Source organism: Excalfactoria chinensis, chromosome 4 (genome assembly GCF_039878825.1).
Source record: "Excalfactoria chinensis isolate bCotChi1 chromosome 4, bCotChi1.hap2, whole genome shotgun sequence".
NCBI lineage: Eukaryota > Metazoa > Chordata > Aves > Galliformes > Phasianidae > Excalfactoria > Excalfactoria chinensis.
This window is the reverse complement of record NC_092828.1, coordinates 10,392,060-10,409,297: the sequence shown is the minus strand read 5'-3', so window position 1 is coordinate 10,409,297 and position 17,238 is coordinate 10,392,060. Positions and strand designations below refer to the sequence as shown.

General features: G+C 38.2%; 1 protein-coding gene across 2 annotated transcripts in view; it reads left to right on the top strand.

The window, feature by feature from the left end:
- The window catches only part of SORCS2 (sortilin related VPS10 domain containing receptor 2), a 533,288-nt gene that overhangs the window by 301,034 nt on the left and 215,016 nt on the right, over positions 1-17,238 (top strand). For both annotated transcript variants that reach the window (XM_072334228.1, XM_072334229.1), the window contains exon 3: positions 6,370-6,469. In XM_072334228.1, coding sequence (XP_072190329.1) covers positions 6,370-6,469 — 100 coding nt within the window. The remainder of the gene's footprint in view (positions 1-6,369; positions 6,470-17,238) is intronic.

Here is a 17,238-nt window from a genome sequence, read left to right as displayed (position 1 = left end):
TGCACATAACTTCAAAAAGGCTCAAATTTATGGAAAGCAGGGAAAGGTACGTCAATAGATCCAGAAGCTGACAAGTAATCTGTTAATTGGATTGCTAGAAGTCATACTCTTGTATAGCTGTTGAAGAAACTTTCATTTGCATGAATTCCTAAGTATATGATGATTCAGGTATTGGAACTGAACCATTATAATGTGTTTCTACTGTGAAGTAAGTCTTGCGGATCTGTAGGGAGAGAATGGTGGCAGTGTTCAAAAAGATTTTATGAGGCTAACCAATGTCTTTACAATTTCTACACTGTGTGAGAGTCCTTGAAGTCTCCTGTGTTGTTCAGTTAATGAAATTGCACAAGTGCACCACTTTAATGATGTTTTTCTGATTACTTCCCTTTCAGAAGGGTTTTTGTTGGCATATTTTGTTGGAATGGCTGATATATGGGTGCCCAACCAATCAGCTGAACTGAGTGAAGAGGAATTATCTTGGGCTGCATATACTTAGGTTGCTCTGAATGTAATGCCCCCATTTTATTTTCATGGAAACTACAAGAGATACAAAGAGAATAGTAATGCTATTTGATAGAGAAAACTTTCAGCTACAAAGCACTATTTTTCAACATAGTCACCACCATTAGCTGTGCTTTTTCACCAGTGATGATCAAGAGCCAGCATGCTGCATACGTAAAGTTTACTGATGACACCAAGATGGGAGGAAGTGTTGATCTGCCTGGAGGTAGTGAGGTCCTACAGAGGGCTGAGGCTAATGGTATGAAGTTGAACAAGACCAAATGCTGGGTCCTTTCCTTTGGCCACAAAAACCCAGAGCAGTACTACAGGCTTGGGCAGAGTGGCTGAAGGACTGCAGAGGAAAAGGACCTGTGGGTGTTGGTCAGGGCTCAGCTGAACAGCAATATGCCCAGGTAGCCAAGAAGACCAATGGCATCATGGCTTGTATCAGAAATAATAAAGCCAACAGGAGCAGGGAGGCAATCGTTCACCTGTACACAGCACTGGTGAGGCCAAACTTTGAGTACTGAGTTCAGTTTTGGGTCTCTCACTGAAATTATATTGAGAAACTGGAGAATGTCCAGAGAAGGGCAGCAAAGCTGGTGATGGATCTGGAGCACAAGTCTTAGAAGGAGTGACTGAAGGAACTGAAATTTTTTAGTCTGGAGGAGTCTCAGGAGATACCTTATCACTCTCTACAACATCCTGATAGGTGATTATAGCAAGATGGAGGTCAGTCTCTTCTCCTGTGTAACTAACAACAGGACTAGATGGAATGGCTTCATGTTGTGCCAGGGGAAGTTCAGGTTGGATATTAGGAAGAATTTCTTCTCCAAAAGTGCAGATAGGCACTGGTACAGGCTGCCCAGGGAGGCGGTTGTGTCATTGTCTCTGGAGGTGTTTAAGAAAAACTTAGATAATGGTACCAAGGAACATGGTTCACTGGGGAAGTGTTGGGGATATGTAGGCAATTGAACTAGATGATATTGGAGGTGTTTTCCAACCTTGATGATTCTGTGATACTAGTTCAGTTGGTTGTAGAATTAATCTTCAAGGAAGAAAGGTAAAGGAAATCAGATTAAAATAATTGCTAAGTGTTCCAACCATTGTCTTTCTGGTGCGTCTCTTCGTTCTGGCGCATCTGTTCGTTCTGGTGCATCTCTTCAATTCACTAAAAATAAAGGGAAGAAGGAAGTGTTTTCAGTTGACAATTTCTTTCAGCATTAAATTTCACCTGGGATTTTGCCATTTTGATCTTTCAGACATTTTTCCTTATCTTACCATCTACATTTTAATACGTTTGCTACATCTATTTTACTATATACTTGTAAATATCTTTTGCAAAGACAGCTAGCATAAATACTGAGTTGTAGGTGTGAGTTGTCAGTGGAGAGTTGTGTAATGATAGTGAAGGCAAACATTTGATTCCTGTCTGTTTTGGTATCTTTTGTATATCTTCTCCCAGTCTGGAAGGTGTACAGACTCAGAGTTTGGGTACAGCTTCAAGCTATACAAGGCATAAATTTATTTTAGCTCAGTTAAAAAAATTACATTTTAACAGACAAGATCCAAAGTTCCCCAGAGTTTAGGGGGTTTTGAGGTTTCTTGTTTTTCATCAGGGTAAATTTTTGTGCCATTTGGAAGGTTTCCCAACCATACTTAGAGCTAACTGTATTAAAACAAGATAAAAAGGCATGATTCTGTCAGTGCTGTAATATTGTTTTATTTTAGTGATTGCTATTTCAACACAGTGTTTGCAGAGTGACAAGTGATTTTTCCTTGAACACAAAAATGAATAATGACACATACTTCAGCAGATGCATACACTTCCAAAGAATCTATTACCTAGCAGGAAAGCCTGTCAGAAACAGGTTTCATGAGGTCCCTTGGTTTGTTCAGCCCAGAGCACAGGAGGCTGAGAGTCCTCTTGGCAGCTGCAGCTCTTCAAGGGAGCAGAGGGGCAGTGCTGATCTCTGCTCTCTGGTTACAGTGAGAGGACCAGAGGGAACAGCATGGAGCTGTGTCAGGGTAGGGGCAGGTGGGGGTCAGTGACAGGGTCTGTATCAGAGGGTGGTGGGCATGGCCCCAAGCTGCTGGTGCTCAGGGAGCATTTGAGCAGTGCTCTCACATTTTGGGTTTTGATTTTGGGTGATGCTGTGTGGAGTTGGAATTTGGACTAATATGACAGGGGAAAATGGCTTTAAACTGAATGAGGGGTGATTTAGGCTAGGTATTAGGAAGACAGTTTTTAATCATTGGATGCTGAGGTGCTGGAACAAAATGCACCAGGAGATTGTGGATGCCTCATCTGTGGAGTCACTCAGGGCCAGGCTGGATAGAGCTCTGGGTGGCCTGATCTAGTGGGGTGCAACTCTGCCTGTGGCAGAGGCTTGGAACTGGATGGGCCTTAAACCTCCTTAAACCATTCTATGTTCTGACTCCATGATCCTTATGTGTCCCTTCCAACTTGGGAAATTCTATGATTCTGTTATCCATATAGTCTGTAACTATTATTGCATGCTTAGATAATTGGCAGTTTAAGATAACAAGTGGATAGCTTTCTGTATCCACTGAAATGTCTCAAGCAAAAATGGTCAATGCATTCACAGCATCCAGGCCTGTGGTTAAGAAATCAACTCTTTCACTTCTTGCTTGGGTTTACAAAGTTCTGCTATTGTGCTTCCACTACAAATAAACTGCACTAATGGAAAGATTTTTCTAAAGTCTTCAAGTCTCCTTTTACTCCTTATAAGTTTATCCTCTTAGCATTTTGCCTTGAAGTATTTTTTCATAAATTTTTAGAGAAGAAAATACTTTTCCCGATAACTACGAGAGGTTTATGTGTTGTTTTTTGTTTGTTTGTTTGTTTGTTTGTTTGTTTTCCTTCTTAACACTTCTGACATGGTACGATCTTGTTTTTTTTTTACACACAGAAAAATAAAAACCAAAAAACTTCTAAATTTGGTACAAAATACATTCAGTACTGCTACTTAATATATCCCCAAAGCAGGCATGCACTGCAGTCCCAGAATTCATCCTCCCTAACCCTGCAGCTGAGTTATTGCAGAGACTTCTGTTAGTAAAATGTTCATTCTTTATATATGCAGAGTTGGGGAACAGGGAACACATAGCTCAAGTAAAAGAGCTGTGGTCTGGAAAGCCAACTAATCTTTTGCATGGTGCTTCCCTTGAGCAGCGTCCTTGAGTTACATCCTCTTGTATGTAGATTTCTCAAGGAGTAGCTGATATTCTAGGACTACGTCAAGGGAAAAAAGTTCTTTTAGTATGAATAATTTTTTTCTATAGATCCATGATCTTCTGCTATCAGCATGGCACATCTTTATGGATATGCATTATCCTATTGTGTCAGACTGAAATTAGAATTCTTTTTTTTTTTTTTCCTGATTTTTTCCCCTTCAGTTAGTTCATTTCTATGAAAGAAATAAATTTTGACTACCGTTTTTCTACCTTTCTCTGAAAATACCTTTTTTAACTTAGCATACTTTTTTTGATATATCTTTATTCTTTCTTTGTAATACTTTTTTATAAGTACTAAGAATTAGAATAGTAAGCTTTAAACTAGAACTTTTTATCTGTTTTGGGCTTCCTCCCTCTGCTCTTTACATACCTTGATGCAGTTGCCATCCCCATCACTCCTGTGGTGTCACACTCCAGAGATCCCAATCTTGGAATTGCCTCTTCAAGGTAAATTAGGTCATCTTTAAGGTTCAGAGAATGATTTCAGGATTTTATTACTGGGCAAGTGGCTGACCTGATATTATTTCCTCAAAGAGAGTATCCTGGGCTCAGTTTCCGGCATGCATACTTGTTCTGCATGATCTCAGTACATCTGGCTGAAGTCAGTATTTTACTCTTTTCTTCAATTTTTCTCTGTCAAACACCTCTGGCAAATTAGATTTAGCACTGTCCACCCTATTCCCCTTAGAATTTTAATTAGCTTGGGGTTAAATACCCAGTGCAGTGCAATTGTACGTATTTGATTTCTACATCATTATTTGTCTGAACTGAGTTGCTGTGATTACATTAAGTTTTGTAATGCACTGTTACGTATCTTCAAACAAAACTACACTATGGAAAACAAAATTGGATCTAATCTGTTCAGATGTGACTATAAAATGGATATACTTTTGGCCTCAGGCTTTGAGTATGATCTGTGTATCACAGTCATTTTTGACCCATACACAGGGCAGATGAATAAGGTAAATACACACCATTATTTACTTTTGTGCCTTTGGGTCTGATCCAGACATATTGTAACATTTTGCCTGTGATAGGGAAGTTGGAACTTGATGATCCATGAGATCCCTTTCAATGCAACCCATTCTCTGATTCTGTGATTTTGTACCTCATGTTCTTGATGATGACAAAAGCATAAAAAGCTACTTCAAGACCACAGCTAGAAGTTCTTGCAATATGTGGACAACTGGACGAGTGATAATAAAATAGCTTCATACCACACGTCCTCTGGATCAAGTGTCCTTCTTGGTGGGATGGGGACATGGGCAGATGGAGGTCAGGTGCCCTCCTGCAGGCAAGTGAGACTGTTCTGCTTTGAGTAGCTTGAAGGAGATCTGCTCTGAGCCATCTGTCAAAGACATGGTGAGCTAGGGATTCCTTGTCTCACTTTTCCCCCTTCTTTACTCAGTCTTGTCCATATGAACATCAACAATAACTCACCCGGGTGAGGAGTATGCAAGAGAGAGCCCAGTAAGGAGCAATAAATAGGGGAGAATGGTGCTACAGGACGGAAATCAGTTATAGGCTGTCCTTGGTGTCATGCTGGGAGGGGCACAGGTAGTGATTATCTTGGATAGGATGGATGTGGGAGCTGCAGTTTGTGATCACAGAGGTACCTGACAGGGTACGTTCAGTCCTGTTTAAAAAGAGGTGGTTATTCCAGTGAGGAGAATGTAATGTCATGGAAGTCCACCCAGCAACCATCTGTTTTAGGGAAGGCTTCTGTGTGGAGGAAGGGACAGGTGCCTTAGTCCTCTTCCAAATAAGAAGGGGAAAATTGTAAATATGAAGAGACCATATGGTGTAATTTGACGCTGTACAGAACAAATGAAGCATCATCCAAAGTGGTTTAATTTTGGATGTGACTTGCTTTGGGTTTTGCTTATTAACGTTTTGATAAACTAATGTTTTACTTGATCATTGATTTTATTCTTGGCACTGCAGGTGCAGGTACCTAACCAGATGTCATTTCTTGCCGTCAGGTTTTCAGGAATACAAGATAGTTTCTGAACAGTGTTCCTGTTTGTAATATTCATAGCTTAGCATGTAAGAAATACTGATGGTCAAGTACCTGCTTTGATTTTATTTATTCAGAAGTGTAGTGATCCTCTGAAAAAGAACTTCAGGAGTGGATACTTTTGTCAATTCCAAAGCCCTCTGGATTTTAGGTCAAATTGTTCTTCACACAAAACCAGGTTCTGAAATTAGCTATTCTTTTTTTTCTGCAAAGCTGATCGGGTTCTGTTAGTTTTCACATACAAGCTTGTGCTCTGCTTAGCAATTTTAGCAAAACTTGTGGGTGATGGAAAGGTGTATGTTTTGTGCTTCATACACTGCTCTGAATAGTGTCAGAATGAAGACTAGCACTGCACAGACCAATGACACAAAGACAGAGCTAGTGATATCTTTTCGGATCCGAAAAAATATTCCTATACTGGCAGGTTTCTCTTAGCAGCTAATGAACAAAGAAGAGAAGAGTGGCAGAGAAGCAATGAAAATGGATAGTTACACAAAGTGATCTTTTACTTGTTTATTTACTTAATTTCCTCAGAGCATTTCTGTGCTGAAGCCTCTAGAAGAAAGCACTTACAGATGTTTGGTTTCTTTCAGGTCCTCAGATTTTGGGACGTTATACACAAAGCTGAATCTACAGCCTGGGATCGCCACTGTTATAGACAATTTCTACATTTGTCCCACCAACAAAAAAAAGGTATGTGGCAAAAAATTGTGGTTTTTTTTTTGTTTTTTTTTTTTGCCCAGTGGAGGAAACTGCAACTATGTATGTGAAATGTTTTATTGGCTTTAAAATATATAAAATATATTTTCACCAAGTATATGGTCACTTTAGGTATATCTGTGATGTATGGAACTGGAATATTTCCACTCGATGAATAATATAGAAGGGGAAAAATGCCATGAAGGCTTTTGTGGCCACTAACTCCTGGGTGTGGGTTTTCCATAGAATTTTCCACAGAAAGGAAAAAGGCAAATCCTGTGATTTTCAAACATCCACACAAATTCTGGGTCAAGCTTTCAACCTCTTCATTCTTTATACACTATTTCAAAGTCCTTTTGGATGTTCCTGTGTATAAAGTATAGGAATGGGACAGTCTGTCATTTAGAATGATGTTTATCCTGTTCAAAACCTTAATTAAAAAATAACAAACACCTCTCCTTGAAACTCTTTCTTAAAAAATGTTCCCACATCATTACTGAACCACGAAGCTTTTCATGGCTTCTCGAAAGATTAAGTGGACTTTATAAGCGAGAATGAAATCGACCCATTGAGTGTATTTACAATGGATGCTATATAAGAAGCAACAAGAAGAGTGATTATGAGGAAAAAAACAGTAACAACAGCCCTTCTATGTCTGCAAAATTTAAACTGCAAGAATTGTGAAATGCATTGTGAATAACACAAACGCGGTAGGTCTTTTGTGAAATAAGAATTTTCTCTTGATAGGGGCCTTTTAACTACAGAATTGATTTCATGCAGAGGTCACTGATTGGAAGGACAGTTGTAGTTGTGATTATCTGTCTATTCTGTTTAATCAAAAATCAGTGGAATTTGGCGAGGCTGCCTGGATGATTAAGTACATATTTCATTTCTCTTGCAATTGTGACTGTTCTTTTGTGTGTGTGTGTGTGTGTGAGAGACCAAGTTATGTTATGCCTAGGTAACATATTTTAAATGTGCTTCAAAGTCAAATATTATTTCTTGGAGTGGAACTACCACCAAACACATCAGGATTCTGTGCTCTGTCTGTCTCAAAGCTGAGATTTAGTGTTTATTTCAAGTCCAAAAAGAATTTTTAAAAATCTGTACCCATTTCAGTTTTGGGATTGAAAGCTAAAAGGATAAGAGCTCAGGGGGAAATTTTTCCCATCTCACCCAGCTAGAGCATAAAAGCCTGTACAGCATGTCGCTGACTGTGTGATTGTGCCAGTTGTCTGGCAAAATAAACAGTGTTAAGATCACTGCTGAATTTCAAGCCTGAAGGACACACTGAGGTTTACAAAAAAATCTCTCATGTTAACACTATCTTAGAAAAACTTGTTTACTACACAGGGCAACTTGAAGACCTTAGAGATATAAATCCAGCTTAGTGAACTAATATTATATTGCAAACCACTTCTTATAGAGAGTCTTCTTTTTTGGTAGTCATTAAATATGTTATTTTTATGTTGAGTTTTGCTTCTCAGAAGATGGGTTTTAGTATGCAAAGAACAAAAGCAGAAGAACAAAGGACTAGGATCTGCAAGTTATTCCAGAAGGAGATATGTGAATGCATGTAAATGCACATGTATACACAGGTTTACAGTTGGAATAAAGCTGAAAGGATTATCATCAAACAATGTAGATGGCATCTTCAAGCTGGTCTTGGAGGGGTTGTGGTCACACACACAGTAAGTGGGAAATCTCCATGTCACAAGAACTTTGTCAGTGGACACAAATGCTACCAGCTGATTTCACAAAAGTCATTTGGAAAGACAGAAGAACAATTCTCCCTTATCTCTTATCTTCAGTACAGCTATACTAGAACAGAAGAAAACATTTGAGCTGAGCAAAAGTCTCAGGATTTGACTCTATACCGATGTTACTAGACTTCAGGTTGCTATGGTGTGGATTTTCTTCAACCATTACACATGTTTTGAAATGTGCTGAAAATGGGAGCTGTGATGGAATGCTGACTGTGCTTCCTGGCACTGAGCATGCACTTTAAATTTAAAGCATAAGTAGTCCCATGCTATCACTTAGCGTTTATGGTCTGGCACTGTGCATGGAAGCAATGATAAAAGACATTGACAGGGATTTTTTGAATACTTTGCATATTAAATGTTATTCTGTGCTTTCATTTTGTTTACGTTATAGACCTCATCTGTGGAAGAACTGATACTGCAAATATAATGTTCTGTGTTTCTACCTCTTTGTAATCAGATCTTTAATCTCAACTGATTTTTACTCTAGAATTTAGGGGTTTTGTCAACCCTTTTCCTTCCATAGTTCATAGAGAAACTTTGGTCCCTCTAGGCAGTTCATCCTATTAAGGTCACAGTTTATTGTACTTACAAAAGTAAGGTCTTGTGTAAGTTGCTGTATGTGACTTTGTTACTCTCGTGGGTCTTCAGCAAGTTCACACAGAGACAGAATTTATTATTATTATTATTTTTTAATGGAATTAAATAAAATATTTACAAGAAGGCTCCAGTCTAGTTCTTAGATTGACGTTATTTCTTCAGGTTTATCTCTGCCTCTATACCAGCTTTTGGAGTGCAGTAGAGTTTCAGTCATTGTGTCTGCAGTTGGTGAGGTATAATTATGCTATAAAGACCAATGAATTTACAAGTGATCTTTGCACAGAAAATGTGAAATTGTGTTAGAAAGTTTTAAACCCTATGAATCGCTCATTTGTACTTTCTTATGACAAGTCTTATCCTCCCTATGTCACTTGTCAAGCAGTTAAAATTCCACACAATCATAATGGTGTTTATGATTAAGTGCATTTGCAAGCAGTTAGAACCAGATAGTGCTCCATGGAAAAGGGACTGTATTCAAACAAAACATAATAAAGCATTTTCAACATAGGCTATAGGAATGCAGGGGACTTCCAAGTAACTGGTGGAAGGAAAGAAATCAATTATAAACCCCATTGAATCCATCAGAATTGTCACGATTCTTTTTCTCCATTGCTCTTGTATGAGTGAGTTGTGATGTCCATAGGTCTGCTAGAAGAATCAGTATGGAATTATATCAAGATCATGTCTACAAAATCTTTTGTACATGGAGTTCTTTCTGTCTGTGTCTTGTTCTGGCTGAATGCACTAGAATTCTGATGTAATAATTGCATTGCTGTGGTTGTCACAGTCTATGAAAGCCAGTTTTGACAAGAAATGACGACAAAGCTCTGAGAATAGAGCTTTAGAGGGCTTTGTGTTACTCTGAATAGCCTTTCTAATGAAATCATGGTATGAAGGTGTGAGCTGTGGCTGTTCTGGGTGTGATTCACAGCTGAACTGTTGTCAGGAAGCAGCACAAGGAGGAAACATCCACTCCTACCTGCAAAAGATCATGCAGGCTCACTCTGAACTGCTATGGGACAATAGTATTCAGAGAGTTAACACTAATTAAAAGTTCGCACTTCCTGAGTATGTATTCTTATTTGCTTTATGTTGTGGTTGCTTTTAGTGTAGTAGAAACCTGAACCAGAGCCAGGGAAACTATTAATCATGTTGTTCTTAAATGATGATGGAAAGTTGTAGGGTAATGAGTGTAGATCTCCTTTGCAGCCTCTGACGGTAAGTTCTGAATTTTAAATACTTTTTCATTGGTCACTGACATAAAATAGTCTTAGTCTACATAGTCCTTGAAGTGCTGTGCATTGATAAGGGATATTCTTGTACTTTAAACAACAGAAATTATGTAATTATCTGTTCACAGTAATTACTCTGTGCTGATAGCATCAAGTAATGCAGGCATTCTAGAATGTACCACAGTGAGAATATAATTTGATCTGTATCCCCTGTTTTCCAAGGCAGCATTGTGACTGTGGTTATGAAGTGATGCACACAATTCATGGAATAGGAAATTACACTTTCCATAGTGTCAATCTGGAGTCAGCTAAACGAAGTAAATTCTTTTCAGAGAAGACAAAAATTAGAAGAATTCATTTACACTGAGCTAAATTAACAACAAAACGTAACATTTTCCTAGGTCATACATGCTGCTCTGTGTCGAAGTTACATATTTATTTAAATTCAGTATAAAATTGCTGGGGAGGAGCTAAATGAAAATGCTTATCTTTTCCCTTCTTCAGTACATATTTTAATGGCCATTGATGCATGTGCATTTGATGCATCCATTGTTTTGGATATACACTTTTTGGAAGGTGGTAGATAAGCAATGTATATTCAGGATTTTCACATTAACAGAAAATAAATGTTTATTGTGTCAATGCTAATAGTTAAATAGCTTGAACAATTACATTCTCAACTGCCACAATAACCAATAGCTGCAAGATTTTTAAAATTAAAGGGCAAGATGACAATGGTCTCCTATTGCTTGACAAACCTTGCAGAACATGCAAAATAGTAATAAGAGTGTAGGCTATCCTGACAATATTTCATGTCCTGAAACTTTAAAAATTGTATACATTATGTGAGATAGCAAATTGGTGTTTTCTACTGCTATAAAAGTGTTCAAGAGCATCTGGCATCTGGGTTGAGCATTGTAGTCATTAACCAGTAAATATGTTTTGACCTTTCAGAGCAAAACAGGTGGTAGTGGAAGGCACCAAAATGCAGCATGGTTGCACTTGTAAGGAATAATTGTACTCAATTATCGTTTTCCTTAGAGAGTATACCAGTATGTCTAGAAACATACTGATCAGAATTATCTTACACTTTAAGTAGTAGGTGGTGTCAGCTAAGAAATTATGTCTTTCAATAACTTGAGTAGTTTCTTCAGGAACTTTGAAATTGTAGTGTATGATTCGTATGTTGTAGTGCATCGTCCCATAATTATGAAGTGTTCTTTTCTGTCCCCATTCAGTTTTGTTCTAGTGATGCACTACCAAAATACTGATGTAATGTGACTACTTAATTTTGCTTCAGACTTCCATCCAGGGCTGTCCATTTATCCTCAGATTTTCCAGATGCTTCCAGAAGTAAGCCCAGTAATCAAAAATTTATCCCACCCATATTTTGCTATTAAGTGGATTGTTGGGAGAGGCAGTCCTGGGCAGAAATTCCAGATTTCTTCACACACACCTGATGAGCAATTGCCCAGTTGATGTCCACTTGTTGAGAGTATTATATGGAAGTGGAATTATGAAGGCTAAAGACACTGAGCTGTTGGTTAGGAGTCACCATTCACAACAGAGATTCATGTAGTACCACTGAAACCGCTACATGTGGGGAGAAGATTTCATGGTTGCACTTTGATAAACGTGTGTTGAAAAAATCTAATAAAATTTGAAAAACTGAAAGTGAAGCAACTGCAAATTAAGAACATGGATGTTTGGAATCTGGCTATTAGAAAAGTACTTGGGCTAAGTGCTGGCAGAATGGAAGTTAGGAACTACAGCTTCCTCTGTCTGACTGGTTCCTGCTGTGTTTGAGAAACCAGGGCTTTTTCAGAGAAAAAAGAAAAGAGAATGTATACATGTAAGAGTGACATCAGCCACTGCCATGGATAAAATAATGGGGTCCTGGCAACTTAATCTAGTGTCTGATCTAATGCTTAGCAACCCTACCCATGTCAGGGGAGTTGGAACTAGATGATCTTTGAGGTCCCTTCCAACCCAAGCCATTCAGTGATTCTAAGAAGAAAAGAATAGGTTAGTGTATCAGCAGAACTGAAACTTTGCCAAAGGAAAGAGCAGAAAAGATAGAAACATTGTAAAGATGGGAATGATAAAGGATTAGTAACAAGTAACTTACAGTACATAATAAGTAATTGGCTGCTTCTTGTGCTAGAATGAAGTGGATGCAGTTGTATCTAGAGAACAGTCAGATTTTTGCTAAAACCAGCATGCATGAGATAAGGTCTTTCTTTGATGAATTTAGACTATTTATATCCATAGCAATTATCCTCTGTGTTCAGATTCCTTTCATGCAGTCATTTACTGATACACAGCATACCCTGAGGTATGTGTATCAAGGTTTCTGTGTTACTGAAGAGAAGAAATTGGAACCCTTTCATCTTAACTCAGTCTAAGCGCAGCAATAACTAACCACCAGGAGAATCTTAAGGAGATAACATGAAAACTGCTACACAGTATTTGAAGAAAGATGAGTAAAACTCATCAGGAGATCTGCAAGGACAATGTGCAGTAGGCATATTCCCCATACATCCTCAAAATAATGATGTAACAAATTTGAAACATATTCATAATGCTTGCTGATGGATCTTCTGCAGCTCCTGGGGATCTGTGTGTTTCCTCCTCATTTCCCCAGTGATGGAGCAGCAGCATGAGTCCCAGCTTCCATGCTTCATGCTCTTTTAGCTTTTTCCAATCTACTGATTTGTCAAATTCTGCTTCTCTTTGCTGCAGCTGCTCAAATTCCCTCCACTCACGGTGACCATACAAACTCCTTTTGCTCCCTTGGAAGCAGAGATGAAGCAGGACTATTTTTCTTCTGGGGCTGGCACGGAAGCAGAGTGGAAATATATGGGGTTTAAGTTGCTGGTAGCATGCTCATCCCATACTACAGGGCTGGAAGAGCTCCTACCCCACTGAGAATCCCTCTGGTTGCTGCCACCTATCCTTACTAGTGGTAAAACTGCTGCCTGCACCACTCAGCTGCTGTAGTCTCACTGCCATGGCACAAGCATTTGTAAAAGTGAAAGGACTCCTAAACTAAACCTCAAAGCTGTATTCCAGTGATTTTGTTTATTCCAACCTCTAAAGCAGTGCTTTCTGACACTCACTAGAAGGGATGAATATAACTATTTTCTTACTTGGGTCTAATTCTGGAATTATCCTCAATTCTTGGGTGCCTCAGCACTCTGCAGCTGCAGAGTTCTAAAAAGGGAGAGTGAGTGTGACAAATACATTGTAGTCATGTCCTTCTCATGCAGTCTGTACCATTTATTTGAATACAGTCATCAAAAATTCATGCAAACATAAAACAGGATTTTTCTTCATTTCCCACTGTGTGCTTCTGTCAGGCAGAGAAAAGTTCTTACTTATGGAAAGTGCAATCTCATGTGTTTAAATAAGCCAGCTCTGAGGCCCTCTGACAGCAGTCTCTTTCACAGTATTGTGGTAGAGGCAAGTTTTTTCCATCTATGAGAGTAATGCACCAGGTTGTTGTAGTCCCTTTATACCTGCAGATTACTATCAAATAGTGGACCCCCCGTAATTACTGATTTTGCATCGTTATCTATTTGTCGATTCATTTATTTATATTTGAAGTGGAGTCCTCTGCAAACACCTTTTCTGGTGTGTCTGATTCACATTTCTCCCTCTGTTTCTTTTTTCATAACAAAATTTTTAGCAGCCATTATTTCCATCCATCTCTTAATCTCTTACCAACTTTTTTAGTTTGCTTGTTTGTTTTTTTTCTTCTTTTCTTTCTTCCATTTGTAAGCATTACTCCTTTTTATACCTTGCAAGTAGTTTCTGGATGTAATTAAACCTTTTTCTTTCATAGTTAGAGTTACTGAAGAAAAATGTTACTGAAGAAGAATGGTACTGAGAAAAATGTAACCAATAGTTTGCATTTCAATTTAGGATTGTTATTTAGGGGGGGCAATAATAAAAACTTCTGCATAATTTTGTTGGGTTAATGACAAAAACTACTGACAAATCTCTTACTCTAATTCACAAAATGAATCTCCTCAACAGCAGTACTGGGATGATTCAATCAGGGAGCTGTTAGCCAGGAGACCTGACTTCAATTTCTATGACCTTGAGTAATCCTCAAGTGCTCTGATGCCCGGCTCCCCGTTGCCTTGAACACTGTAATATCATTTGCCCTGTGGAAAAAGCATTTTGCCGTGCTGCGATTTGACAGTCTACCTTGAGGTCAGATAAAAAGGATTTGCGAAAAGTGCGGAATTAGTCTGCATTGGTTTCCTTATTTATAAACTTAAGACAGTAATACTAAACTGCAGTGCTTGTGATTATATATAAGAATACATAATAATAAATTGTAAGTAATATATAAGAGCACATAATATATAGCATATAATGTATAACTTGTGCCGTATCATATAACGCCTAGTACATAGTACATATATAATACATAATGCATAGTATGTATTGTATTAAATGCTAAGTATATTTAGGATATCATTCTGAGAGGAATGGCTATTTATTTATAAGTTATTTGTTGAGTTGTATTCCTGCAGTACTGAACAGCATTTTAAGATTTGCAGCACGGTGAAAATAATTGTTATAAATAAGTTCCTATGTTTTTCAAGATTGCTTAACATTTATCACGTATGGCTGTTTCAAGTCATAGGTAATAATTTGAGTATGATGGCAGCATTTCTGCTCTCACATAAATGTGGGATTTAAACTACTTGCCCCAAGCAGAACAGGATTAATTTCTGCTCTGATTGCTGGAGCTACAATTTATGGGTTTACAATCCTATTCTCAGTCCTCTAAACAATATTACCACTCCAGGCATCGAAATAGCATTTAGATTTAACTTGAAAATGCTCTCTTTCTTTTCTGGAAGACACTAAGTGTCTACAAGGAGATCTTCTGGAAATGTCTGGCAAGAGTAGTGCCTCAGGTAGTTCTGAGGGATTGTGCAGTGTTTAGCTTTTAAAGCTTGGTGCCAAAATCTGGTGACTACTTGCATAAAGAGCTTTGCTTTCAAGGTAACTATGGCTACAGGAGTTGGACTGGCATCACTGAGAATAAGCAAACATCCCATGTCCATTTAGGATATTAAATGCAGTGGAGTCAGTCATCTTTAATGCTAATATATGTCCTGTTTATTTAATTCAGTCATACCTGTGAACTAATTTTTCCTGCATTGCATCACATTAGAGGATTTTCTGTGTTTTCTGTGCTTAAATACTTTTACAGTTTGTTTGTGATGCAGTGCAGGCAAGTATAAATCAGGGTGTTTTTGGCTTAAGGTTTGAGTCTGTCCATGAGAATAATTGTGTCTTGTGCTTTCTATGGGCTCCAGCAAAGACAACACTTCTGCTACGTGCTGTAGCTGAAGGTTAGAGAGGTGCTTTCTGCTCTGCACTGGAGCAGGAAGTCTGGAACTGCATCTTTAAAATGCTATACTCAGGAACAAAGGGAGATAAATTTAGATTTAGGACCTTGTCTTTAGGTTCTCTATTGGAAAACATCTGCCCTGTGTTTCTGCGCAATTTAATAGATTGACTTTTTATTCAGTACCAGTGAGGCTATACCTTGAGTACTGTGTTCAGTTTTGGGCCCCTCAGTACAAGAAAGACATTGAGGCCCTGGGGTGTATTCAGAGAAGGGCAAGAAGGCTGCGAGGGGTCTACAGCACAGGCCTTATGAGGAGCTTCTGAAGGAGCTGGGATTGTTTAATCTGGAGAAGACGAGGCTCAGGGGAGACATTATTGCTCTCTGTAACTCCCTGAAAGGAGGCTGTGTCACAGTGGAGGTCAGCTTCTTCTCCCTTCTTCCCCAGTAACTACTGATAGTAGGGGAGGTGATGACCTTAAGTTGCACCGAAGTTTCAGAATGGATATTAGGAAACATTTCTTCTAAGAGAATGGTGTTGTTTTGCCCTGTGAGGTGGTGAAGTTATGGTCCCAGAAAGTGTTTAAGAAGCATGTAGATGTGGCACTGAGAAATGATTAGTGGGCATGTGGTGATGGGTTGATGATTGGACTGGATGATCTTAGAGATCTTTGCTTACCTTTATGATTCTATGAATCTTCATGTGCTTTAACTCAGTCACTGTGTAAAACATGGTTAGAGTAGGATAAGGTCAGGAATGTTTTCCAGTCCTATGAGGAATTCTGAAAAATTATACCCTAGCTTACAAATGAAAATGGAACTTACAAAAGAGGGGATGGATCTAACATAAGGAAAAATAGTTGTGATTAACTGAGAAATTTTGCTTAATCTGTTACTCTCTTAAAAGTAGTGTTTTAAAAATATCCTGATATTTACTTATAAATATCACAAATGCTCCTAATAAAGGCCAATATTTGAACTAGGAAGTTTATCAAAATCAGAACATGTTCTGGAAAACAGGCTTTACTGCTTCAGAATTTAATGACCAAAATCTTTTATTCTTATCTATTTATTTATTTTGTTAAACTCAAATCATCAAATCATTAATATATTCTGTTTTACTTATGTATTTTTTATCCCCATGGGATTCCTTGGTTCATTATCGAGGGGATTATTGTCTTCTTTTTTTTTTTTTTTTTTTTTTTTTTTTAACGTGAAAACATTAGGAGGCAAATTTGTCAGGCTGATACTCACTGACTGCATGAGACACTGCCAGATTTGTCTTTTTGGGTTTTTTTCTGCATTAAAAAAATCTATGATTTAGGTAATTATGAGTTGTTTATCATCTTTGAACATTCTGATAGCACATTGGGTTGGGCTTTTCCCCCTCTTTTCTATGCCCTCTCTGGCTGTTGAAGCTAATGCACCTTGTTAGAGGCTGAGTCTAACACTTTGCCATTCCTTAACACTACTGTATTATCTGCCACTGCATTTAAGCTATATTAACAAATGTAAGCTAAGCATCAACCAGTTAAAACCCAGAGAGAGACAAAATCTCAAATACACATGATAGCAAAAAAATGTTATTGAAAGTCACTGTGTGGTGCACTGACAGAACCCAAGAGTCAACCTGTCTGCCTTTCTTGCTGGTTAGTTTAAGCTTCAGCCAACAAAATTATCCACAGAGAACACTGTGATTGTAAAGTGGCAGTGACGTCTACTGTGAAAGGTGAAAGAATGACATAAGAATGCACAATAGTTTTTAAATTCCTTTTTTAATCCAATAAATGTTTGTTG